The 25,858-nt window shown below is 35.7% G+C and overlaps 2 protein-coding genes across 4 annotated transcripts; one reads left to right on the forward strand and one right to left on the reverse strand.

The window, feature by feature from the left end:
- Positions 1–18,384: 18,384 nt before the first annotated feature.
- On the forward strand, positions 18,385–23,969 carry LOC113357257 (cleavage stimulating factor 64-like). Of its 3 annotated transcripts, none has more exons than XM_026600612.1 (10): positions 18,385–18,716; positions 18,852–18,930; positions 19,721–19,895; positions 20,433–20,466; positions 20,548–20,792; positions 20,875–20,952; positions 21,648–21,683; positions 21,777–22,286; positions 22,741–23,088; positions 23,449–23,969. In XM_026600612.1, the coding sequence occupies exons 1-10, from the start codon at positions 18,680–18,682 to the stop codon at positions 23,572–23,574; spliced, it is 1,668 nt and encodes a 555-aa protein (XP_026456397.1). In that variant the 5' UTR covers positions 18,385–18,679; the 3' UTR covers positions 23,575–23,969. The 3 variants fall into 3 exon arrangements, with proteins under 3 accessions (XP_026456397.1, XP_026456398.1, XP_026456396.1); XM_026600613.1 differs by having other exon boundaries at positions 18,387–18,716; positions 19,736–19,895; positions 23,446–23,969; XM_026600611.1 differs by having other exon boundaries at positions 18,389–18,716; positions 23,446–23,969.
- Positions 23,970–24,423: 454 nt separating this feature from the next.
- On the reverse strand, positions 24,424–25,518 carry LOC113359923. Its single transcript, XM_026603485.1, has one exon. It carries the CDS (start codon positions 25,516–25,518, stop codon positions 24,424–24,426), a length of 1,095 nt encoding a protein of 364 aa, XP_026459270.1.
- Between the last annotated feature and the right edge of the window lie 340 nt (positions 25,519–25,858).

Consider the following 25,858-nt stretch of genomic DNA (forward strand, 5'->3'; position numbering starts at 1 on the left):
GTTGTTGCTGTGAACCAAGCCCAACTGGGCTGTGCAACTAAAATAGAACAGCTGGGCTGTGCTACAAGAGTAAGCCTGAACTGTGGGCTTGACCCAAACAAAAGTTGACAACCATTTTCAAGCCCAGTTGCACTTCTTTTTGGGCTGTGTAAATTCTAAAAGTGATTATGGGCTTGTGAATTGGATTGTGGACTTAGTTACATTTTGGGCCTCAAACTGAAATTTGTTTAAACTGTGGGCTCCAACCATTCGTGGGCTTAGACTCAACTGAACTTTAAACCCCTACATTGTGAGCTTAGACCCAGACCAAAAATTTGAAAAACGTTTTAAAGTTTTAAAACCCAGCTGTGCCTCGCATTCCAGTTAACTGCTAGCCCAAAAACCCAACTGTTTCTGAACTCTGGGCTTGTTTTTGAACTGTGGGCCTGAACCAAACTTCGAGTGGGCCAAACTTTCAAAATTCCAAAAGACCAACGGTGAGATTTACTCACCAACAGTGGGCCTAAGAATCAAAGTTTTTAAAACAAATTTGGGCTCCAAAAACAACCCATCTGGGCTTCAGACCAAGCTTTGCCCCAAACGGTTGGGCTCTTTTATTCAAAACCTTTTGCTGGGATCAATTCAAACTGATTCGTTGGGCTTCACTTCACACTCAGCTAGGCTTCATTTTGCACAACAGTTGTGGATTGTTTTCAAATTTCTAGTGGGTTGTGCATTCTTCCACCAATGTGGGCTTGCTCCCTATTTTAAAACCAAATTTTTCTTTTCAAAACCCATTAAAAACCAAATGATTCCCTAAAAACTAAAAATTTTCTTTTTCCCATCAAAATCAAATGTCTCCCGACAAAACCAAATTTTTTCCAAAAAGTCCAATCCCATTAAAAACCAAATTTTCTTGTATAGAATCTAGTAGATAGTTTCTTAGTTAAATCTTTTGTTTCTTTTGTACATATTTTGCTAATCCAATGTGACTCTTAACTGAAATATGTTGGATTTTTGCCTTGAATAACGGAGTTCTAATTTTGCTTTCGCCGTCAAATCGGGTATTCTCTTTCCTTTCTCTCTACTCAGCATAATCCTCTTCGTATGTTATAATTCTTTTCATATTTTGGAACATTGAGGACAATGTTTAGTTTAGGTTTGGGGGTATGGTATAGATACCACGATCACATGCTATAATTGAAAACTGAACTCTTTCTTTTTGTTAAAAAAAAAATGAAAAAAATGAAAAAATCAAAATAAAAAATGAAAAAATTGAAAAAAACATAAAAATGGAGCTCATTTACCTTGAAATGTTGACTCTTGTGCATGTATGTAAACATAAGGATTCTTAGTCTAGATATTTAGGCACCCCTGATTCTAGCACAATTCACATAGTGATAAGAAACTTGCACGCGCACGATCTACCAATACATGTATAGCCTCATCCTTGAGGTGTTCTATCGGAAGTCACGATTGCCAATCACTTTAGAATACTGAACGAAACTTGACTAGCTTGTTCTTTGGTTGGTTGGGATAGAAGGTGGAGGTTACATTAAGAAAGACAACCATCGAATTTAACTGGGTGCATCAAAAAGGGCTACCTCTTGCTAAGAGTCATGTAATTTTTTGTTTCCTTTTGTATATGTATCAAAAGTGTTACCATGTTAAAAAAATAAAATAAAATATGATGTATATTCAGGAAAAAAAAAAATTAATATCAGAAAAAAAATTCAAAAAAAAAAAATCAAGTATTTATCAATTTCATCCTCTCTTGTTCCAAAAATAAAAGAGAGTAGTCAATGTAAATAAGAGTCATTTAAAGAGTCATCTTTTGTTTTATTGTAATAAGCAAGGAAGGGTGTATGCCATTGATGTACAACGCGAGTAATTGTGAAATACCTCCAACTCATTCACAATTCTCGTAAAGTCCGGACAGCTAGCTAGATTTCGACCTCGGTTCTTAGCCTGAGAAACTATCTCTTGGTGATTAGTAGTCATAACATCCGATCTTTCTTTACACATGTGTAGATACACTTTACACTCCTATCACATGTCTTTATTTGTTATCAGTGCTAGGATTGTGCCTTAGATAGATAGATTGACATCTCCATTTTGTTGTGAGCTTAAACTGTCTTGCACATGTCACATTTGATGGAATCTGAGCTCATATTTTGTCCTAGAACTTTGTAGGTACGTTCTAAGCAAACCTTCACGAGACTTCACTCGTCCACTAGGGACACTTAGTGGTTTAAAAGGCTTATTGCATTCGCTAAATGCAATCGAGAGACCAGCGACAGTGGTATATGTAGGATTCCCTTAGTTTTGTTTTACTTGAGGACAAGTAAAATTCAGGTTTGGGGGTATTTGATGAGTGCTAAAAGGTGCATATTTCTATATATTTTCTTGGCATTTAACTCATCTTTTGTGCATTAATTCTACATTTTATCCCATATTCTGTATTTTCATTGTTTTCAAGAATAAATATTTTTATTAATTAATTTTGTATTTTTAGGTACTAAATAAAGCTTGGATGAATTATGGAGCAAAAAGAGCAGAAAAGTGGTGGAAGCCAAGAGGAATCACACAAGGAAGCCGCGAAGAATGTTGTGCGCAAGACCAAAAGGCTAGAACTGGGATTGAAGAGGAAGAATTGTTCTTAAAGAAGATATGGGCTTGGCATACCCAAGGCCCAAAACCCTCACCCAAATCCATTTCCTATATCCATACCCGTTTCCCTTTCTAGCCGTCAGATTGGATCATTTCAGCATCCTATGGTCCCAACATCGCCAGTACATCAAAGTCTGAAGCTCCTGTCTAACACTACAGCACCTAACTCCATCTGGAGCCGTCAGCTTCGTTGTATCACTTAATCCAAAGGTCGCTCAGAGCTTGTTTACATCGTGCCGTTCGATTCAATTAGTAAGTGATTATCCAACGGATCTCCTCGTTGCGCATCAACTTCAGATGATTCCGCTCAACACCCTAGCCATCGAACCCATCGACCTAAACCAAACACACCCTTCTTCCCAAACATCGATTTCTTCTCCTCCACTCCGTCTGCAGAGAAAACTCTGCCATCTCCATTACCACCACGCCCTGCCATCGCCACCTTCATCTCTGCCACCACCTTCACCAGCCACCATAGCCACCCTATATCACCAACCACTAAAACCCATCACCCTATGCTACCTATTTCAATGATTTCACACGCCCTCTCTCTGTTAGGGTTTTGAAATCAATGAATTAGGTTGATAGGCAGAGGACATCGAGACAAGCAGCTAGAGCATGGAGATGGAGCAGAGAAAGGAGAAGAAGCATGGGTAGACGATTGATTCGTCTCATCACAGTTGGTGAGTAAAAAAAATCAAAACACTAATTTTTGGGGATTTGGGGAATATTTGTAAGAATCCTAATTTTGTATCTTGGGTATAAATAGATGTTATGGGTGTTGTAGAAACCATGCCTGGACTAGCCAGTGCTTCACCCAAGAGGACTGGAATAGCCAGTGCCTCAAGGGTTAGTTTTTATTTTAAATGATGTTGTAAACTTCAATTGTTTTTATCCTATCCATGCTCTGATCTTGTTGTGCTTGAATTGTGTAGGATTGAATATCCTTATAGGTTGTTAAAACACTAAGCAAGCTTCTCTGCGGGTAGCTGCAGTGTGAGAGCCCCAACTACCACAAGGTTTAGAATTCATCTTAGTGCCTTTAGCCTCCTTTCTAGACCAATCCTTAGATGAACAGCCGGCTTTGAACCGCAACTGTCATCTAGTTATTCAGAAAGCCTAAAAGCTGACTGATAACTAACAAGGGACAAGAACATAGTTGGAAGACCTGCCTTTGTTTCTTTATCACTGCCCTTGGCTAACAGCCTTGGTTTGTTTGTCTTTGTTTCACTGTTCTTATTCACTTCCACTGATTTTTCTTGTTAACTGTCACTTGCTTCATTACTTCAATTCACACCCAAGTTTCTGTGGTTCGACCCTGCCTTGCACACTCACTACAACAGACCCTGTGCACTTGCAGGTATCATTTCTGTGACTCTTTTAGAGAGCCACCACGAGCGAGCCTCATGGGTAACCTAGCCAAAGGAGCCGAAGCGGATGGGGGGCTGAGATTGTGTCACAAGGGGGACAAGCTAACTCTACCTTCCATGTTAATTCCTGCAATATTACGCCATTGGGGGCTCGAACCTCCTGGAACGCATCATACTTTTGGGAAACGGGGATGACCAGCTGATCTAGGTGCCCCGTTCTTAACATATGATTATTATTAACTAAAATTTTCAGAATGAACATTGTCTATATCCTCCAATATTGCACTTGCAATGAAACTTGGAGGGTATGCATCCCAAATGAAAAAAACACTATCAATTCTAGCATGTTTTGCCACCTTATCAGCTGGATTGTTTATTTTCCTCCTAATACATTTGCATGTCCAATTTCGATATGTTGTTAATGTGTGTTTTAGATCCAATATCAAAGACTGATTTTCCCATGCAGTTTTTTGAATATCTTCATTAACTGCATTAATTATTAGTCGTGCATTCATCTCAAAACAGGCAAATTGTATGTTTAACTCTTACGCACACTTCATAGCATGTAGAAGTCCTCTGCATTCCACTGTTTCAGCATTTAAGAGTCCATGCACGTAGTTGTATCTTGTTTGGATGAATTGTCCTGCAAAATCATGACAAATTAGTCCATATCCAGCATAATAAATAGAGTTCACAATCTTAAAAGAAGCATCACAACAAAAAGAATAATATGGGCTATCAGGTGGTCTCCAAATGGGGATATGACTCTGAATATTAGTCATGCTAGATTGGTCTTTCTGCAATATTTGCTTTCTTGTAGAATTATTCAATATTTGAATGAGTCTAATCACTTCCACAGGATTTGGGTTAGTGTTGTCAAAAACACTTTTGCATCCTGATTTCCAGATTTCTCGCATTGTGCTACTCATTTTAACAACCCAATTTTCAACTAAATTGCTAAAATCATAAGAGAACTAGATTTTAATCCATTATTGCACTGTTGCATTTGTACTGGGCATACTTCTTCTTGCTCCTGGTATAGTGTCCATATGGCTCTCGCAAATGGACACCCCAAAGTATGTGTCGAATTGTTTCAACTGCTTGCTTGCACATTCTACATTGTTCACCCTTATAATTCAGCTCGGGCCATTCTTTCATTAGATGACACTATATCAACTAAACATTTCCACAAGAAATTTTAACCCTCGGCAATGTATGACTTTCCACAATTTTCTCCAGAATTTAGATGCCTCTTCATCAGTTGCAGCACCTTCAATCTTCAATTCAATAAGTTTGTTATATGATGACTTACTGTAAAGACTTCATTCTGGTTAGGGTCTAGATTAATCTATCATTTCCAATCCTTGGAATTCTTGGTTGCGGGATTGTCTTAGTATATTTTTGGTTGAAAGTATGTTGTACTATAGTTACTTTCGAAGATTTTGTATCATGATTTATCAAATCAGCCACTTGGCTAAATTTTCTTGCAGTATCTTATTCCACTGTTAGTGCTGAAGGAGACTGTGTTTCTATGTATCCAATTGTTATTCCAAGTTGATATACGTTTTCCATCTACAACTATCCAGAGACTAGGATATTTAACAATCTGCATGCTCCCTTGTAAACTCTGCGAAGCCTGTGTTGAGATTTTCATTTTTTTTGCATGCAAGGCTGAGGTGTTAGGAAAATATCTTTCCTTTAATGATTTAGCCCATAATATTTCTTCATTCCGCAGCAATCTCCAGACAACTTTAGCTAGCAAGGCTAAATTAAAAGATTTTAAGTCTCTAAAGCCCATTCTTCCATCTTGTTTATGTTTACTAATAGTTGGCCAGTTGATAAAGAAAAAACCTTTTGAGTCGTGCTTTCCCCACCAGAAATTTCTCTGCACTGTATCTAGTTCTTTGATTGCAGTATCTGGAATCTTGAAGATGCTCATGTGATGAGATGGCATTGCATTAAGAACATGCTTCACCAAAACTGACCTTCCACTTTGATTTATGAATTTTCCCCTCCACCTTGTTAGTCTGTTTTTTGTGTTGACAACTAAACTGGAGAATGAAGTAGTCTTCTTTCCATTTAGGAATAATGGTATTCCCAAATATTTTTCATCTAGATCCATCTTATTCATCTTCAAACTTCTTAAGAGAATTTTGCAATTTCTTGGATGCATATGCTGGCCTGATATATCACTAAAAGATGTGATCACCTGAAGAAGATTAGTGACATTTTGAATGTCAGACTTAGCAAAAACTAGACAGTCAAGTGACTGACTTGTGGTGCTTTTCTTGAAATCTTTATCCCTTGTATTTTACCATCCATTTCAGCCTTGGAAAGAGCACGTGTGAATACTTCCATAGTCAACAAGAATAGATATGGAGATATTGGATCACCTTGTCATATCCCACGAGTTGGTTTGTAGGATTTACATGAAACACCATTTAGGAGAATAGCCATGTAATGTTTCTTAGTCTTTTTTCTCTTCATGCAGTGTATCAGCTCATGAGCTAGAATAATACTATCTCCAATCTGTCTTCCTGGTACATATGCAGCCTGCATGGTGAAATGATTTTTTCTAGCTACAACTTCAATCTGTTATCCATGATTTTTGAGATCAGTTTGTAAGTAGAATTGCAGAGATCTATGGGCATGTAGTCTCATGGTGTTTGGGGCAGTTTACATTTTGGGATAAGACATAGATTTTTTTTATTTAACTTCCTGAGCATCCTTCCCGTTCTGAAAAAATTCTGCACCATCTTAATGACGTCATCTTTGACTGTACTCCAGTTAGCCTGAAAGAACCCTGGTGGAAATCCGTCCGGTCCCAGAGCTTTCCACAACTGCATTTGTTTGAGTGTATTGTGTATTTCATCTTCATCTGGTACCCTTGTTAGAAAGACATTGTCATCTTCAGTAATGCATGGTGGAAAAAGATTTAACAAGTCAGCATTTTCAAAAGGATTTCAAGTGGTCATTATTTCCCTAAAGTGATCAGCTAACGGAGCTTTAAGTTGATTTCTTCCACTACACCATCTGCCATCTTTCTTTTTCAGGGACTCAATTCTGTTTTTAGATCTTAGTTTGTTGGCTTGCAGATGTAAATGATTTTTTTTTGATTTACTTCATGAAAGAACATATCTTTAGATTTTTTCCTATAGAAAACCTCTTCACGCTTGTACCATTCTTCAATTTCCATTTCGACATTTTGAACTAATTGTGTGTTGTCATTTCCATTGGTAGTTGGTTGTTAAAGATCACATAATTATTGTTGTAGAGATTTGAGGTTGCCTTGTATATTTCCAAAAGTACTTATGTTCAAATGGAAAGATCTCTTCAAGTTTCTGACATCATCTTATCAAGAACATAACCAGCTGAGCCTTTAAATTGGTTAGACCATGAAACTTTTATTTGGTATTTACATGTTTTGTCCTTTAACCAACATTCAAAAAAATTCTAGTTCCTTGCACTACAAACATCATAAGGAAACATGTCCAACAAAATAGGACAATGATCAGATGCTAAGAATGGTAAATGCTTGATACAAATAAATCAGCCAATCAGAATTCATTAGAGCTTTATCTAATCCAGAACGTATTTTTTTGTGTACCATACTTGTTACTAGTCCAAGTAAATTGGTTTCCATGATAAACCAAGTCACTTAAACCAACGTCTTTAATTATTTGACTAAGTATTGAAGAAAAAAAACTAGATCCAGTGCTTCTAACTCTTTCATCCTCATAGAGGGTGATATTTATATCACCAACAAGAATCCAAGGGGCAGAAATATCATATAAGGTGCAAACATCTTTTATGAAATTTTATTGTTGCTTCCTTTCTTGTGGGTATGGGGAGACATAAACACAAGACAGTAACCACTTGGGTTTAGTCGGATAGCTATGAACTAAGCAATGTATTATATTGTTATCATGGTAGATAATGTCTAGGTCAAATCCATCCTTCCAGTAGAGGCATAAATCTTTATTTCTACCAACAGATGGAACATAAAATTATTTTGGAAAGTTTAGAGGTCTTATATGCTTGAGGATCTTATCGGAGTTGATTTTTGTTTCTTACAAAAAAACTATATTTGGGTTGAGCATTCTATTTCTTACAAAAAAACTATTTTTGTTTCTTTATTTCTACCAACAGACTAGCATCTTTCTTAGCAAAACCATTATAATTCCATGCAATAACTTTCATTTTGAGACTAACTAAAAGCTTTCTATATGCAAGACACTTATTGTGAAGTAAGTATAACGTAAAGATGGTTATTAAAATAGATTGAATAACAATTAATGCAAACAAATATAATTCTACTTTTTGAAATAAGGTACAATGTCTAGTGGTTACCTGAGCAGTGCCTTCATAATCATTCATAGGTTCAGCTTGCATTGTGTCTGAATCGTTATAGACCATCTCATGATTTGTATTGTTATTCATACTAGTAGATGTGCCAGTAACAATGGTGTTTGAAGGAAGTACATGGATGTTATGATGATTCATTGATGGTTCTTGATTGAGTTCATGGTTTCTCATTATTTTTGTCTGCCTATTTTCTTCAGTTTCTCCATTTTCATTACTTTCTTCAGCCATAGAGTTGGATTGACTTCTTTCATCATCCTTGCCTTCATAAACATTGGCTTCGTTTTGTAAAATTCTTCATATTCAGCTGATATCAAACTACCAATATACAATAGCCACGGTATGTTCAAACAAGAATCATCTTGATGATCTATGACAAAACACTTGTCATGTATTTTCTTTGGTTGGAGATCCCAATGATACCTAACCCACTCTTCTCCTCCAGCAATAGTTTTCCACCAACCCCCGCGATACAGTGGCTTTTTGAGATCTATTTTTATCGTAGCTTTCACAATGTTTTCATATCTCGGTTTACAATTTTTTGGAGTAATTGAGATCTTCCTTTCAATAAAACCAATAACTTTGTCTATAACAATCTTATTAACATGTTCCAATTTGAGATATTTAAATTGCACAATGAACCCCTGGTGTGTAAAGACGTAATTTTTTGCCGAAGTACTAACGATTTTTTTTTTTTTGATTGCGAATAGAGCTTCTCAACAATTCAAGGGCCATTTTAGATGACTTTATCGTGTTCTTCTTCATTATTCAGTCTGACAAGCATGAGATTATGTCCCATTACTCTTATTTATTATTTATTTATTTTTGTATCTTCTCCACGTGTGTTGATAACTTCTCTGGTAACTCTCATATTAATCTTATCTTTGTGCATTAGTTTTTCTAATATTACATGCGACCACTCCTCTACAACTTCATTGACCTATGCAGATCCCACAACTCTTCTTCTTTCAGAAGGAACCTTCAGAGATGCATTTTTCAGTTGTCTTGAAAGTAGGTTGATACGCTTTGCACGGTTATTTGAGCTTGAAGCCATTATAGGGTTTTTCTTTCTTCATGGGTAGGTTAGGGTATTTATAGAATGGATGAGTCTAGCTTTGATAAGGTTTCTACACAATCTATAGGCATATACACACTTCCAAAATATTTTTAGTGATGAATTATGATCCCGTATATAATAAATGGTATCTTTATGGGTTGATAAGAAAAGAAGAATATAGATTTATTTGTAGACTTTTTTGTTATTAGGATAATCTCTATTTATGGCTCGGCAAGACTTTCCTATAAAGGTGGCATTATATCGCATATATTGTCTAGTATTTTTAGGTACCACGAAAAACGGGAAGTGATTGTATAATAGGTAACTACTTTGCATATAACAATTTATGTTGAGAACATTCAGGACATTTGGCTGCAAGATTTGATGGGGAAATTGAGTATTTTGAAATTTGATGAATCGGTATTGACTGAGTTGGGTTTCTTGATGATCATGATGAACACAAGTTTTGATTTTTTTTGATGCCTGGTAGGACATGAGAAGTCACTGATCTACTAATATGAATCATCACAATTAGGATTTGCACCACTGCTTTCCACACAACTGCGTTTGATTCAGAAATAACCATTTTGAAACTCCACCATCGGGAACCTACAATTCATTATATTGAAGAAGAACTGCATAGGAAAAACAAATTACCACTTCATATAAGCAGTAACTATTTCAAAACAAAAAATATTGTGAATCATGAAAATAAAAACTTAACTAGATAAATAAAGTTTATCATCCAAGATTTGGACAAACAAAAAAGCCGTATTTTTCATTAAAGAGATGAAAAAAATGATTCATATGATGATTCCACAATATCCAATGGGTAAGATAGTTATCATGCAACGGTTAAAAAAATTAAAGAAAACACAAAAGAATCAAAGATATTTGATTTAGATCATTGGTAAGACAAACAAGTTTGTAGAAAAAACCAATTTTTCATAACTGAGTTGACTAAAAAAATTCTCCCAATCCTCAGAGCATCATTTCTAGCTTAAACTTGGAAAAAAAAAATGTATTTTGTTTTTTTGCCAATAGGAAATTCATTACAATAGACACCCCTTAGACCAATGTTATGGGATGGAACAAAATTTGTGTACCCCAATAAATTTGGATATACCCCAATTTGACCAATATATTTAAAGCCTAACCCTTCTTTATTTAATGGTTTTCACAAGAAGTTCTGGGCGTTGGGAAAATATCTTTTGACACTTGACTCTATTTTCCAAAAAAAAAATTCCTTTTAAATTGCATTTATTTTATCTTTCTTTCTTTGATATTTCAAGACATCCCATTTGGAAAGTTGGAATGCTTGGTAAGACGAATTTTTTTAGTACCATCTTGATAGTTTGAGGCATGATTTTATTTTTCCATCCTTGGACCTTTTGTTTTATTTTTTCCAATATGGGGAGGGAGATCGTGCTTTTCTCGGTCATGTAGGATTCTATATGTTTATCAAGGATTTTTTTTGAAGGATGCATCATCATTATGCTAACTTTACAAAAGGATGTGGTTTTTAACTTTGATAAAAAGTGTTGGGAGCCATTCAATTGTTTGAAAGAACTTTTGTTAACAACCCCTATCATTAAAACACTTGATTGGAGTAGGACATTCGAACTAATGTCTAATGCTAGTGATTATATGGTCGGTGTAGTATTGGGTCAGCGAACTGGGAAGCTAACTCATGTCATTTATTATGCTTCCAGAACGTTGATTCATGCTCAACAGAATTACACGACCACATAAAATGAGTTGTTCTTATCTGATTAATACGAAAGTTGTTGTTTTGTTTTATGATCACGCAACACCTGGGTACGAAAGAAGTTATCTCGTTACGTGAAAACTTCTCAGACAAGAAATTATTCTCAATTACAGTTTCAGGACCATGGTATGTTGATATTATGAATTATTTAGTATCTAAAGAAAGCCCACATAATTTGTCTCGTGCTGAGAGGGCAATCTTAAAAAGATGGCAAATCAATACATTTGGGATGATATGTACCTATGAAAACATTTTTCAGACTAATTTATACGAAGCTGCATACTTGAATCTGAATTCAACTCTATCCTGTCTTTTTGTCATTCGTATGCTTGTGGAGGATATTTTGCGTCTAAACGAACTGCACTTAAGTTACTTGAGAGTAGCTTCTTTTGGCCAACTTTCTTCAAAAATGCACATATATTTTGTCCTACTTGTGATCGGTATCAGAGAATGAGCAATCTAGGTGCTCGAAATCAAATGCCACAAACTCTCACTATTTGTTGAAGTATTTGATGTTTGGGAAATTGATCTTAAAGGGTCTTGTTTAATTATCTTGGTAAATGTTATATTCTACTAGATGTTGATCATGTCTTGAAATGGGTGGAAGTTAAATCCTCTTTTACTAGTCGTCACATAATTTGTTAAAATATATCACACAACGTGACAGAGGATAGTATGGTGTTGCTAGATTGTGTGACGGAGGATATTTTTTTTCAAGGTTTGGAACTCCAAGAGCCGTAATCAGTGACGGAGGATCACAGTTTGTGATCACACTTAAAGAAGTACAATATATCACACAAGCTAGCAACACCATACTATCCACTGAGTATCGGGAAAACAGAAGTATCAAATTGAAAAGGGAAGATTATTTGTAGAGAAAACAGTGAATCATACAGGGAAAAATTTGATTTTATGACTTGACGACGCATTGTGGACATATATGACTGCATATAAAACACCAATTGAGATGTCTTATTTTTAGGCTTATGTACAGTAAACCATGTCGTCTTTTTGTTGGAATCGAGCATAAGTGTTTTTAGTTTATTCAATAGTGCAATATGAAGATGGATAGTGTAGGAAAGAAATGAAAACTCCAACTCAACGAACTAGAAGATATCTGTAATGGATAGTTCACATATTCACAAGAAAAAGAACAAGAATTTTTTTAATAACATTATCACTATAAATATTTTTTTTTGTACAGAAAAATTATTCTCTTTGATTCTCGTCTTACTTTATTTCTGGTAAATTACGTTCTCGTTAGATGTTTTTTTTTTGTTGTGCTTCGTGTTTTTCCTCTTGGTGCATTAGATATTTGAAGTTTATCGACGGGAAAGGAGTTAAAGGTCAATGGACATCGATTAAAATTGTGGTGTGAGACATTCATACATGAGTTGCGGAAGAGATCAACTTTGTTCATGCACTCCTTTTATAGGAGTATAAAAGCGAATGCCAAGTCGGGATGAAGACGTTAAACTAAATGTTGGATTGTAGGAAACCCATGGTTTTTGTATTACTACCTTATCTTTATATTTTTAGTTTTAGTTTTCTTAGTTTGCATATCATATTAGGATTTCCCATACTGAATTCTACGTTAGATGAGTCAATTACATTGAGGACAATGAAAAGTTAAAGTGCGGGGAGTACTACATATTTTGCGTATATAGTTTTTAATGAAGAATTTTTGAAATTTTTGTAAATATATTTGCATAACCTCCAATTTTCAGAGATTTTAGAGTCCCGTTGTATACTTTTGTTAAGTTTACATACATAGTTTTTACTGAAATAATTGAACTTAGAATAAATAGAGAACTTGCATTTGAGATTCTTGATTGTTGAGAGGGTAACTGTGACAAACCTAACCACGCCTGTGGCGAATGAGGTGCATATTTGAATGGAATATTAGAGAGCTAGTCAATCATTAGCGGAGACTACCCATAAAAAAATAAGAATGAGGCACTAGACCTTCAATTTTTGTCTGTTTAGAGTGTTTCATGCGGGCTAACTCCGAGTAGAATCATAAGGTAATCAACTTCACCCCTTCAACATTGTTTGATATCTCGAGTGCTAATTATATCAATCACGACGGCAACAACAAAATTGCTAATAAACATTATCTTGGAGTTTGAGTTGCATGATGCGACATTCTTTCTTGATGCAACAATATAAACACATCATCATCAACAACAATAGGAGATGTATGTATAAAGTTGAAGACCTTCAAGGTTTATAAGTAACAAAAGTATGAGCGAAATTTTGTATCAAAAGTAAAGACAAAGTGAAAAGAAAGAAAAAAAAAAGGGTCTAAGTTTTTGAAGTTTATGAAAACAAAACAATATATGTTTTGAATAATACTCAAGTCCTTTTAATTCCAATTGAATTTTTAATTTCAGCTTCAATTTTATTTAGTGTTTCTTAAAAAAAAAACATATCTTTTATAGTTATTTCATTTGTGATGGCCGTGAAAAAGAAGAAATTTATGAAGAAGTTTTAAACAATAAGGAATTAAAGAATAATTAGTACAAGTTGTCAAAGTTCTACGAAGTTCAAGAGTTTATTATCATCAATAGTTTAAGCGGAAGACGAATACAATTCTATCCGTAGTGAGACTGGTGCTGAATGTAGATCGGATGAGAGGTAAATGAGCATTCCCATCCTCGCGTAATGATTGATTTTCTTTCTTAGAGATCATCACAGATATATAAAAAGAAAAAAACTGAAAAAAAAAAGTTTTAGTGTCACCATTCAGCGTGTTTAAATGTTCTTTATTTATTTTGCTTACACACACTTGTGAGACCCATTTTTATCGCCTTATAAGCGACCTAGCGGTGAGAAAGAAGTCGAGGCTAAATGCTTATAGGTTAGTCTCTAGGATGCATTTTTTTGTTTATATGTCATTAGTTTAACACATTACACTCTCATCTCTCAACAATAAAGCGTAAAAATAAAGTTTTTTATATTTTTAACTTCTTATTGTTAGTGTGTAGAAACTTTATGTTCTCGTAGATTTTTGGATGCTTGTGACTTTGGAATACTTAGAGGTTGGAATAGGTTTTGTGGGGTACATGTTGCAAACCCTCACGATACTTTAACTTGTCCGCTAGAGACACCTAGGGGTTTAAAGACATGTTGCACATGTTAAGTGCAACCGTGACTTCTATAAAAGTGAGTTAGGTTAGTTTAGGATTTTTGTTGCCATTCAAGCTCAGTATGATGGAGACTGATGACGACGTCGATGAAGCTCGATCGACGGTGGTGATCGAAGATGGTCTTGACGTTGTTGTTGGTAAAGTGAGGCATGAAAGAATTTAAGTAAGTCAAAGAGACGAGAATTAGAGAGGTGTTAACGGAACCGGGAAAAAGCTTGTTGTCTTGGAGTAAAGATTCATGAGAAATATATTTTCTCCGATATACAAATGGTCAAGGAAAAAAATTCAAAAAAAAAAAAAATTTGATTCTCTGACAGATGACTCTCCGAGGAAATGATATGCTTTCGACTAGGGCTGTCAATGGGTACCCATTACCCGGACCCGGAACCGGACCCGGTATATTTGGGTCCGGTTCCGGGTCCTAAAGTTGGACCCATTAGCTACTTAGGACCCGACGGGTAATTACCCGATTGGACCCGAATTTAAACGGGTCCAAACGGGTACCCGTTTATTCATTCTTTTATTCATGTTTTTAGCAAAATTACAAGTATTTTTGCTAGTTTTAGCTTTGATATTTTACTCATTTAAATTTTTTCTCTTACATTTAACCTTTATTTAGTACATTAATAAGAAATAATAATAAATTTTTATAGAAATTACTTAAATCCAAGCCAAAGAGATAAATATATTAAGTTTTTGAGGTTTTTTAAATAGTTTTATTAAGAACCAATGGGTACCCGGAACCGACGGGTACCCGGGTATTTAAACGGGTCCGGTTCTGGGTCCACAAGTTTAGGAACCGGACCCGACCATTATAAGTAGGGTCCGGGTCTAGTGATACCCGGGAGGACCCGGACCCGTTGACACCCCTACTTTCGACGAAATTTCCAAACTCGTAAGAAATATTTCTTCATAGAGATAACATTTTCCAGGGATAAAACTGAACTATGACAGTTGAACGAGTCCATCTCAAGGTTATGCTTGTCAACTCTTCATAAATGACAAGGCACTGAATGAAATGGGCTAGGATTAAACAATTGATGTGAGCCTATTAGTTGTTTCTTTGTATGACTTCGGCTTTAGGCATGAATTATTTTGGGATGTTTTGCGACTTGTAGCAACCTATTTCGACCGACATTCGAGCACGTACACTTTTAAAAGGTAATTTCACTTCTGTTTGATATATATACCATACTTTGGAAGGATAATAAGGAGCTAAGGCTTTCTTTGATGATTTTGGGATTTATCACACTTGAATCAAGGGTTTGCAAATATTTCCTTGTATTATTTTTCATGGATTTTCGTAAATCCATGAGTATTTAAATCTTTCCTATTGGTTAAGGATGTAGTCGAATATCAAAAACATGTTACTTGATTAATACATTAGTTTTGTTATCTTAATCAAATTATTATCGTTTTCGTTCCACAATTCATTACAGCCATGTATGATTGCATAATTTTTTGTTTAGGAGCGTTACCAAATGACAATGAATACATATCCATAGCTAGATTAGGATTTTGAGATACGTAATTGTTGATGAATTTTGTCATAAATAGCATATTGTAATTGTTAATACCGAAATTCTCGTTGGGTTCTACCCGTCCTAGTGTACCAAGATGACTTCACTTTTCTTAGAATAGTATGAGAGAGAGTTGTCATTCCATTGTACCTTGTCCTCCCTTATATAGATTTTCCAAAAGCCCCTTCTTTTTATGACATCTTGCCATGTGTCATAAACCTCCTTAATTACTACTAATGTCATCCCTTCTCTAATATAACCTCTTTCTTCCTTGTTAATTTCTTCATCGTCCCTTCCACCTCATGGATACTTCTTTGGTGGACTTGGGCCATAGTCCCCAAGTCTCCATGTTCCATGTGTGGCCTTTCCCCTCTTTGGGGCACCCTAGCCTGGTTAAGAGGAGTTATTTTTTCATGTATCAACGATAATCACTGATTGTATCTATATATATTTTTTCTTTTTTGTGATTGCATGTAGAAGCTTGAGCTATGTTTAATAGATTATTCGTAGTATTTCTACTGCATTAATTAGTTTAATCATTACACTAAACGATAGTAGAGGATTAAACGTTGCATTAGGTTGTTCTTTGAGTAGTATTCGCATTTCATTGTTATGGTATGTGATGACATAAGGAATTTACTAGAGAGTATGCTCTCGATGGGGTACTCTAAGATTTTTGATAATAAATGATTAATTGAAACTCTAGTTATTAATTAAAATGTATGTCTTATACATGATTAATGATGAACCCTTAACCAACATTCTCAATATATTGGTTCTCATTGTTCATTCTATGCCAATTTAATTAGTTAATTACTTTAGAATTAAATCATAAAATCCTCCTTGTTTACATAAATTTTCAAATACGAATAACAACCCATACCTCCATGTAGATCAAATCCGTTTTTATTTCTATACTCTTATTTATAATTGTGAAGTGAAAGAACTTGAAATAATTTTACTTGGCTGACAACCATACTCTCACGTACTGCAAAGTTTTTTTTTTTTAAAAAGATTTTCTTTGATTTTTTCACGTTACACAATGTAACACCACGAAACATCTTTTTCCTACTGGTTTTGATATCTCCAGACTCCATAAAACTAATTATTATGACAACCATGAAAGTGCATGTGCCAAGCTTCAATAACATTACCACCCTTGCCCATATCGCCATTGTGATTGGAACTTAACACACATATAAATATGAGATAACTATCAGTGCATATAAACATTATCATCTTTCTGACGAAGAAAAGTTTGGTTCCAGTTTCTAATGAACGGTTTGGTTTCATTGATGGATTTCATGAACTTGGCATATATTCATCATGGTTATCATCAAATGATAATAGAAATGGTAATAGTGGAGATATGAATCAAACACCAACAATCATAGTGAATGCATCAATATATTGATGAAGTTTTTTGACTCTTTGACTATAGATAATATATTAAATTACAAAACATTTAAAAATCTTACAGGATATTTGGACGTTAGAAGCAGAAATGCTTGTACTGGTGTTTGAATACTACGAGCTCCAGAAGTACAAGTCACTCCCAAAACTCAAATAAAAATAATCTACTTTATGAAAAGTAAAGGCAGCCAATCAAAAAAAAAAGAAAAGTAAAGGCAGTGAATAAATACTACCCACACTTAGGTTAACTACAATCCTCTTCAAATATTGTAAACCTAACTAAAGTGGTAGTCAAAACCTGTCGTTCCCGTAGAAACGCGTAACTAATGACTTCTTTCTTTTACAATTTCTCGTAACATGTAACGGTAGATTAAAAATTAATGGAAGCCTTGACAAAAATCAATGCTGCATATACTTTTCTTCGGTGTAAACACATAGTTGAAATCATGTTCAAAACAGTTAAAATCCCTAAAATTAAAACCTAAAATCTCAAATCAAATCAGGTTCATTATTATTAATCAACAACATCATTCACATCTTGTTCTAATATAATGAAATCAAAGCGTTGGTACAACAATAGGTGATGAATCACAATTAAAACATGATACATAATTTGATGATGATGGTGGTGATGCATATGGATTTTTTACTTTTAGTTTTGATGGCGATATAACTATGGCGGTGGAGTTGTTTTTGCCAATACATTATTGATGTAATTTTTGCATCCCATGAAATTATAGTTTAGCAGTAGTAAAAAGGAAACGATAAATAAAAACCAAATCAATCGGAGCGGAAAGACAATGAAGGTGAGTTTTAATTACCCACGTCAATCAAAGGTTTACGATATTTGGAGAAATTTGTATCTAACGTGGATTCCCATTGTATTTAGTCATTGACATAGCAATTTTTTTCTTTCTTTCTAAAAGTGTTGTTACCTAACTAAATTTTGGCTTTTCCAAGTCAACGTAACTTCTTGAATTGTGTCCTCAACCGCTTTATTTCTGCAATAGATTGTCAACTGAAATCGTACCTTTAGGGAACCATTAGTTGGTTTGGACTTTGGACTTGAAGAGAGGGTGTTAAAAATAGAAATCCGTGTTATTACTACTTAAAATATTCGGCGAACCCCAAAATTGTTAAAAACCAGAACATAACCCTTTTCCTTACAGAAGAGGGAAAACAAAACTGAAATTTAGAAACTCTGGAAGTAGCGGCAGTAACCCAGCAGCAGCAATTTCTTTCCTTTTTTCCTTCCCTGTCTATTTCTCATTCTCCTTCGCTATATAAGAAGATGGGGACCAGATATTAGAACAATTAGAATGCCTAGAGCTAGAAGAAAAAAAATTCAACCTCCTATTCTTGTTTCTGTAACTTAATTGCTACTAAAATTAATGGCTACCAGCAATTCTCAGCACCGCTGCGTTTTTGGTTCGTCTCTCTCTTTCTTTTTTCTTTTTTTCAATTAATTGGAAAAACCCAAATTTTGTTGCTCATCAATTTGTTTGTTTAGTAATTGGATCCAGTTGATTGTTAAATTTGTGTTTTTTATTATTGAATTTGCAGTTGGGAATATACCGTATGATGCAACTGAAGAACAGCTTGTACAAATCTGTGAAGAAGTTGGTCCTGTTGTATCCTTCAGGTAAAACCCTAGATTTTAAATTTTAAATTATTATATCTGGGTTTTTTAGTTTGAATAGTACTTAGATGGATTTGACTTTGATGGGAGTTTAATTTATAACAATTTTGGTGCTATAGACACAATAAGGTTCAACCTCACTGTTAAAAGGATTACTGAACTTAACGATTCAGATTCTGAACCCATAGATTGGATTAGGGTAATTTATATAACTAGTGGTTCTATTGTAACCAAGGGTTCAATTTTTCTTTGGATATAGTCCTTGTCTAGAGTATTTACTGAGCTAAACAACTTAGCATTGCCACAAACCACTAATCTTATTCAAGAAGCTACCAAATTTTAGAGTTAGTGGTCTAAATCTGTATAGACATTCATAGAAGACTAGCTTGGACATTGTAACGTTGAAGTTATCCTGACTAACTGAAAATAGAATCAGAGTGGTTAAGATTTAAAAAATGTAGGAAAATTCAGATTGGAGGTTAAAACCTTGAGGCGAGATTGAATCCCAGCTTGCCCAACAAAGCAAAGAAGCTGGGATTCTGTAATCATGTGCTATCCCTGGATGTTCTATACACTCTGGTTATATCTAGGATGCCTAACCGATTTTCAGCTAAAACAACTGAAAGGTTAATATGCACATGGATCATGGTGCTCAATATATGAATTTTGTTGTTTTTTCTACTTGAGAAAATTGGGGAATGTTTTATCTTTGAAGGATCTGTGTTCTATTTCTTTTCTGCAGTATTCTTCATCAGCTGTCTATGTATTTGTATGTGTTTGTATAATCATTCAGGTTAGTTATTGATAGAGAAACCGGGAAACCCAAAGGGTATGGTTTCTGTGAGTATAAGGATGAAGAGACTGCTTTAAGTGCTCGTCGTAATCTTCAAGGGTATGAAATAAATGGTCGGCAGTTACGAGTTGATTTTGCTGAAAATGATAAAGGTGCTGACAGAAACCGCGAGCAGGTATGGCCAATATGTCACATAGCCAATTTGTTTGATATTCCTTAATTCTTTTGCCCCGAAGTACTAGACATACCAAACAACACTTTTGCCAAATGTAATAGATGTTCAATTTTAGGTAAACAAGTCGATGTATGAGAGTTTGATAGCACTGGACTCCTTGTCCAATTTCTTGGTATAATTAGATCGAAGGATCCTGGGTGTGGCTGATGTAATTAATTTATAAATAATCCTACATTCAGGAAGGTTAGAAGTGGTTTATACCATATGTCAACATGGAGGTCTTGATTGTTAACGAATCAGTCGATCACATTTATTTTTGAATTATTTTTTTGCTATGAGACCCTGACTAGGTGCTGAGGAATGACATCAAGCAAAATGTTAAAGTTTATCCAGTATACATGTTATTTTCATTACTCAGGGATTGAATTATGCATTGTCTAGTTTCTGAATGCCTGTGCTCCATGTATTGCTTGGTTAAAACTCTTGTAGTTGTTCTATAAAGACGATCTGACTCCAATTTGGCCTTCTGTTTTGCAGGGCCGTGGTGGGCCAGGGTTGACGCCAAGTGTTGGTTAGTTTTCTTCTCTCTGCTAGTTATATCCATTATTTTAGTCTTCAAACCACCTTACAGTTCCCTCTGTATCTTTATCAGATCCTCAAAAGCCAATAGGTGGCCCAGCTGTCATAGTGGATTCAGCTCTTCATCAGCCAATTGGGATCTCATTAGCTGCTACAGCTGCATCTGTCATGGCAGGAGCTCTGGGTAGTGCTCAGAATGGTGCCATGTCCCAGCAGAATGGTTTGCCAGGTCAATTTGGTTTGGGCAGCGATCAGTTGACTCATTATCTAGCTAAAATGTCACGAAATCAGATGTTTGAGATTATGTCTGAAATGAAAGTAAGCAATGTCCACTTTTCTCTTGGCTTTCATGTCCCCAAAAGAATCCTATTTGATATCTGTTGTATAATTCTGATTATAGGTAATGGCTACCCAAAACAAAGAATTAGCACGGCAGCTATTGTTATCGAGTCCACAGCTCCCAAAAGCTCTATTTCAGGTATAGCTATCGGTTCATTTGTTACTTGAACTTATTATCTTTAGACTCAAAGTCTATAAAGTTCACAACCAGTTGTCTCGCATCTCACATAAATACACTGTTTTCAAATGCTTAGAAACCACATTTAAAAACTGCATCGATTTTTTTTCTTCTGTTTTATATACTTACTAGGTGTCCTTGTACCACACGCCATGGATGCACTACTGGACCTCATCCATTACATTTAGATTCAAAGTCTATAAAGTCAATCTGAACGTTTGATGGCAAACACATTCAAAAATTGTGTAATGTAGGTTGTTGATCAGCATGCAAATATCTAGTATAGTCACTTGTTCTCCATAAAACAAGTGAGCTTAACCCCGTAGTATGTTGTCCATAAGCTAACCCTCTTCACCCTGAAAATATTTAGTAGTTGTGTCTTACGAAAAGCTCCAAACAATAATAGAAGTAAATGACATTTGCACACGTAGGAGACTAGGAGTACACTGAGTAGGAAGTACTCCCACTTATTGTGTGTCAATTGAACAATGTCAATGTGTTTCCAGAGTTCCAAAATGCTTCCATTGCTCAAGATGTTTTTATTGCTATCTTCCTTTCCCTGTGTTTATTCTTTAATTGCACGTCATTACAATCAGTTCATTGCAGCATATTCACCAAGCTCCAACTGAAAGTCTCTCTTTTGACTTCGACTGCAGGCACAGATAATGTTAGGGATGGTGACTCCACAAGTGGTATGTTTTCTTTTCCAGAAATTCTCCCATCTATGTAATTCTTGTTGAAAGATGGTGGCAAACGAAATAACCTTACAATTTTACATGGTGCAGTTGCAGATGCCAAATATCCGGCAATCACCTGGTTCACTCTTGCACCCGCCTCCACTACAAGAAGGCACGAAGGACCACAAGTTAGCATTATTTCCTCCTCATTCGGGGAATAAAATGCCTCCTGGGATGCAAGAAGGCCATTTACCTTCTGTTCCTCAGAATGTCCTGGTGAACAATCAGCCTTCTTCTGGGACATATCCTCAGCTATCTATGCAACCTCGGTTTTCACATCCACAACAAACACAAACAGGTCAACATCTACCACAAACAACAATGTCAATGCAGCCTGGAGTTTCAACTGTTCCTTCCATGAGGCCGTTTTCTGGTTTGCCTATTAGGCCACAGACTCAAGTTTTGGAAACTTCTACTGCTTTGAATCAGCAAATTCAACAGCCTCCTCTGCATCTTCGTTCGGTTGCACCAGCAAATTTAACTCATAATACTTACCAAAATGCAACAGTTCAAGATTCATTTCTGCCCCGCCCTCCGTTATCACAACAAAGTTTTCAGGTGCCAACTGCTACTGATACAGCTGACTCTTTTATGGGCTTACTAGTGCACTAAATCAATAAATGATGTTGTTTGTACTTATTTAGTAGTTTAGTAGAGTAGACTATTGAAAGCTTTCACTTATTTAGAACCTTTATGGTGTAGTGTGCTGATCCAGCCTTGGTTCGATTTTTTCCCAGTAGACAGAGACAAAATAAATTAAATTCTAGTTTGCTTGATATTAGTGCCAGACGTGTTCTGCTTCTTTTATGATCTTTCTGAGCACTTTTGATAATAGTTTTTTGTTGTGGGTTCTGTTTCTCTAAGCCATCTGTTATCAGTAGTTAACCCCTTCCAATACATACTTGCGTGCTATATTAAGTTTTTAGATTTTTTGGCATTGTGATCATTTTATTTCATGAATTTATACATTGTTATGCTTTTCTTCTAACCCTTGTCTGTATAAAAATTGCAGCCTAGCTCATCAAATTCAATGATGCGACCTAGTGTACCTGACTTAGTTAACAAATTTGCTGAAAGATCTGCTCAAGTTCCGGTTGATGCCAGAAACAGCACGTATCCAAACATGTCCTCGGGACCATTGGAGCAAAAGCGTAGGATGGGTGACACTTCTGATAATATGAATCGGCCGTCAAAGCTGGCGAGGTTAGAAGATGGGCAGGTAGTACGTAGTACGGTGAATCAACAAACATCTATGATTGGCGGATCGGGTCCAATCCAAGCTGTTGGAATTGGTTCATCGCCTGCTAACAGGATTTCAAGTACTGAAGGGATGCAGTATCCAGAGAAGCAAGCTCCTCAGGTAATATGTTTGTCTTGCAGTAGCTTCAACTTCACATCTGCCTCACTATTTGTGCATACAACTTTTTGCATGCCATGGGGAATAAGCAACTCTTAAGCAAGAACAACTGGTACTAGGACATTGGCATACATAGTTAGTCATATATGTTATCGTGTTACGAATGATAGATTGAAAAAGATGTTTTTTTTTTAATGAGGAGTTTAAGGGTTTCAATTTCATTTATAAAGAGTCACTCTACACCTAGATCAGTGTTTGTCTTGTTAAATTGACCTTTACAAGCAGGTTGATCAAGTAAACCATTTGGTACTTTCTGGTTTCTTGTGCTGATGTCTAATCATTTGTTTTTCTACCTAACAGCAGGCACCTGATGATGAATCAGCCCTACTGGAACAAGTGATGAACCTGACGCCGGAGCAGTTGAGTTCTTTGACATTGGAGCAGAGGCAACAAGTGATTCAGCTCCAAAAAATGCTTGCAAACAGGTGATTTAGGTTCAGAGTATTCTTCAACAAGTTTCAGTCCCCAAGGTTTCTGCTGGAGGAGTGCCGGATTTAGCATCACCAGCCCAGTGCAGCACTTCGGTTTTCAGGCATTCACAATTATTATTTGCTGGAAATGGAGCCATAGGTGACTACTGTTATCATCATTCCAAAATGGAAGAGATCTATTGCAGATCTCCATGTTGAGATTCTTTAGAAAAATCACATGTTGTGATAACATTCAATTTCAATGTAACATTACGAGAGATTGTGAATATATTAATGAGAAAAGAAGGAAAGCTCTGGGTTCAGTTCTTGCATTTAGGATAGGCAGAAGTGAACCCAATTTTGCCAGTAATACTGTTCGCCTACTTTGCACTTTTTTATTCCCTTTTATGTTTCTGCTCTTTTCTTTTTATCCTTTCTAGTTTAATTTTCTTTTCTGCAGAAGTGAAAACAATAGAGAAATAGAGGGAACCCAGGGGTGTGTGTGGGGTGCACTTATGTATCAGTCATATCTCCTGCAATGCTGCCATAAAGTTAAAATCCCAATACGTATTTAAACCCTTGTTTGTATCGACTTTCATCTCGTGTTATCTTGAATTCATTCTCTATCTCTGCTTAAGGAACTAGTCAGCTAAACTAACTTATTTGGATGCAACCTGGTAGTTCTGTCTGAAAAATTGGACCCTAAGCAGTCCAGATTTAAATTGTCTTTCAAAACTTGTAACTTCTGCTTTAGGGAAAAAGAGCTTATTCACTATTACATTGGCACATGTTTAACTGAGCACCATCTCACATCGAGCCTTTTCAGGCCGCTCAAATTTTTTTTTGAAACTGATAATTGAATTGAAGATTAAATAGCATTTACATGATTTGTTTCCTCCTGGAGTTGATAGAGAATTTCTTCAGGAGGATCTAATAACCAAACACCACTCATTCTTTGAGTTCTAGCTAGTTTCGATAAACTATCCGCTACTTTATTTTTTTCCTTTGGAACATAAGAACATTGCCAAAAGAGATGACTACTTAATAAGTTTTTAATATCTAAGATTAAGTTGTGTAATCTCCAATCTATATTAAGAGAAACACCTTGAACTGCGTCCACTACAAGCTTTGCGTCTAGCTCAAAAACCACCTTCTCTAGTTCCTTCTCTGCTGCCCAATTCATTGCTTCCCATAAAGCTTTACTCTCAGCCTGTTCTGGACTTGTTGCAGTAGCTAAGTAGATGCACTTCGAGCCCTGGTGCAATCCTGCAAAATCAATACAGATTAGTCCAATTCCACCTGAATTATTGTCAGCATAATAAGAGTCATCAGAATTAATTTTATGATATTCAACAGGAGGGGGTTGCCAGTATAAATGTATTCTATTTTGAGGTAATGTAATCCTGTAATTAGTGTTGTGCTTCTTTTCCAGAACTGCAAACTCTCTCTTGCATTTGTGAATGATAGCTTCTGGTGAAGAAACAATCCCTTTGAAAACTTTGTCACATCTCATATTCCAGATACACCAGGCCACTATGCTGATTTTACAACCTTCTGATTCTTGAACTTGTCTGGCAATGAGCTTGTCAAACCAACTGCACAACCAGTCCATAAGATTGCTGCCTTGAGAAATATGAATTCCAAGTCCTCCAAACCAAACTGCTTTAGATAAGGGACATTCTAGAATCACATGACTTGCAGTTTCAAGAGTGTGAGAACAAAAAGGACAACCAAATTCTTCATCTTGAATAACATCAGCCAATTTATCTCTAGTTGGTAAAATATTTTTCACACATTTCCATAAGAACTGATTTGTTCTAGGAAGTATAGGAAGTTTCCAAAGCCTTTTGAAGATTCCTTGCATTCTCATACCTACTGAATGATTCCCATTTCTCTCTTTTAGCATCTTATTATACGCTGACTTCACTGTGAATTTTCCATTTTTCTCAAGAACCCAGACCATCTTGTCTTCATGTTAAGAATGAATAGATATTTTTAGGATTAAATCAGCAATATGAGAATCAAATAAAGCAAAGATTAGACTTATATTCCAACCACTATTTCAGGCCGCTCAATTCACTTGCCATCTGGAAGCCCCAGCTTTCTATTAGGTCTATTCGAGTCCAGCAAATCTTAGAATTCCTGTACAGGCATGAAGCTTGAGCACTTCCAAATTTGTCATTTCTGCGTGTCCTAAATGATGACAGTTTGTGACCCTCAGCTTCCTCAACGAGCGAATCATGCATATACCCAGGGGTAATCCTGTGGTAGGTCACAAAACAAGCAATACTTTCTGCAAATTC

The sequence above is a fragment of the Papaver somniferum genome, chromosome 3 (assembly GCF_003573695.1).
Source record: "Papaver somniferum cultivar HN1 chromosome 3, ASM357369v1, whole genome shotgun sequence".
Classification (NCBI taxonomy): Eukaryota; Viridiplantae; Streptophyta; class Magnoliopsida; order Ranunculales; family Papaveraceae; genus Papaver; species Papaver somniferum.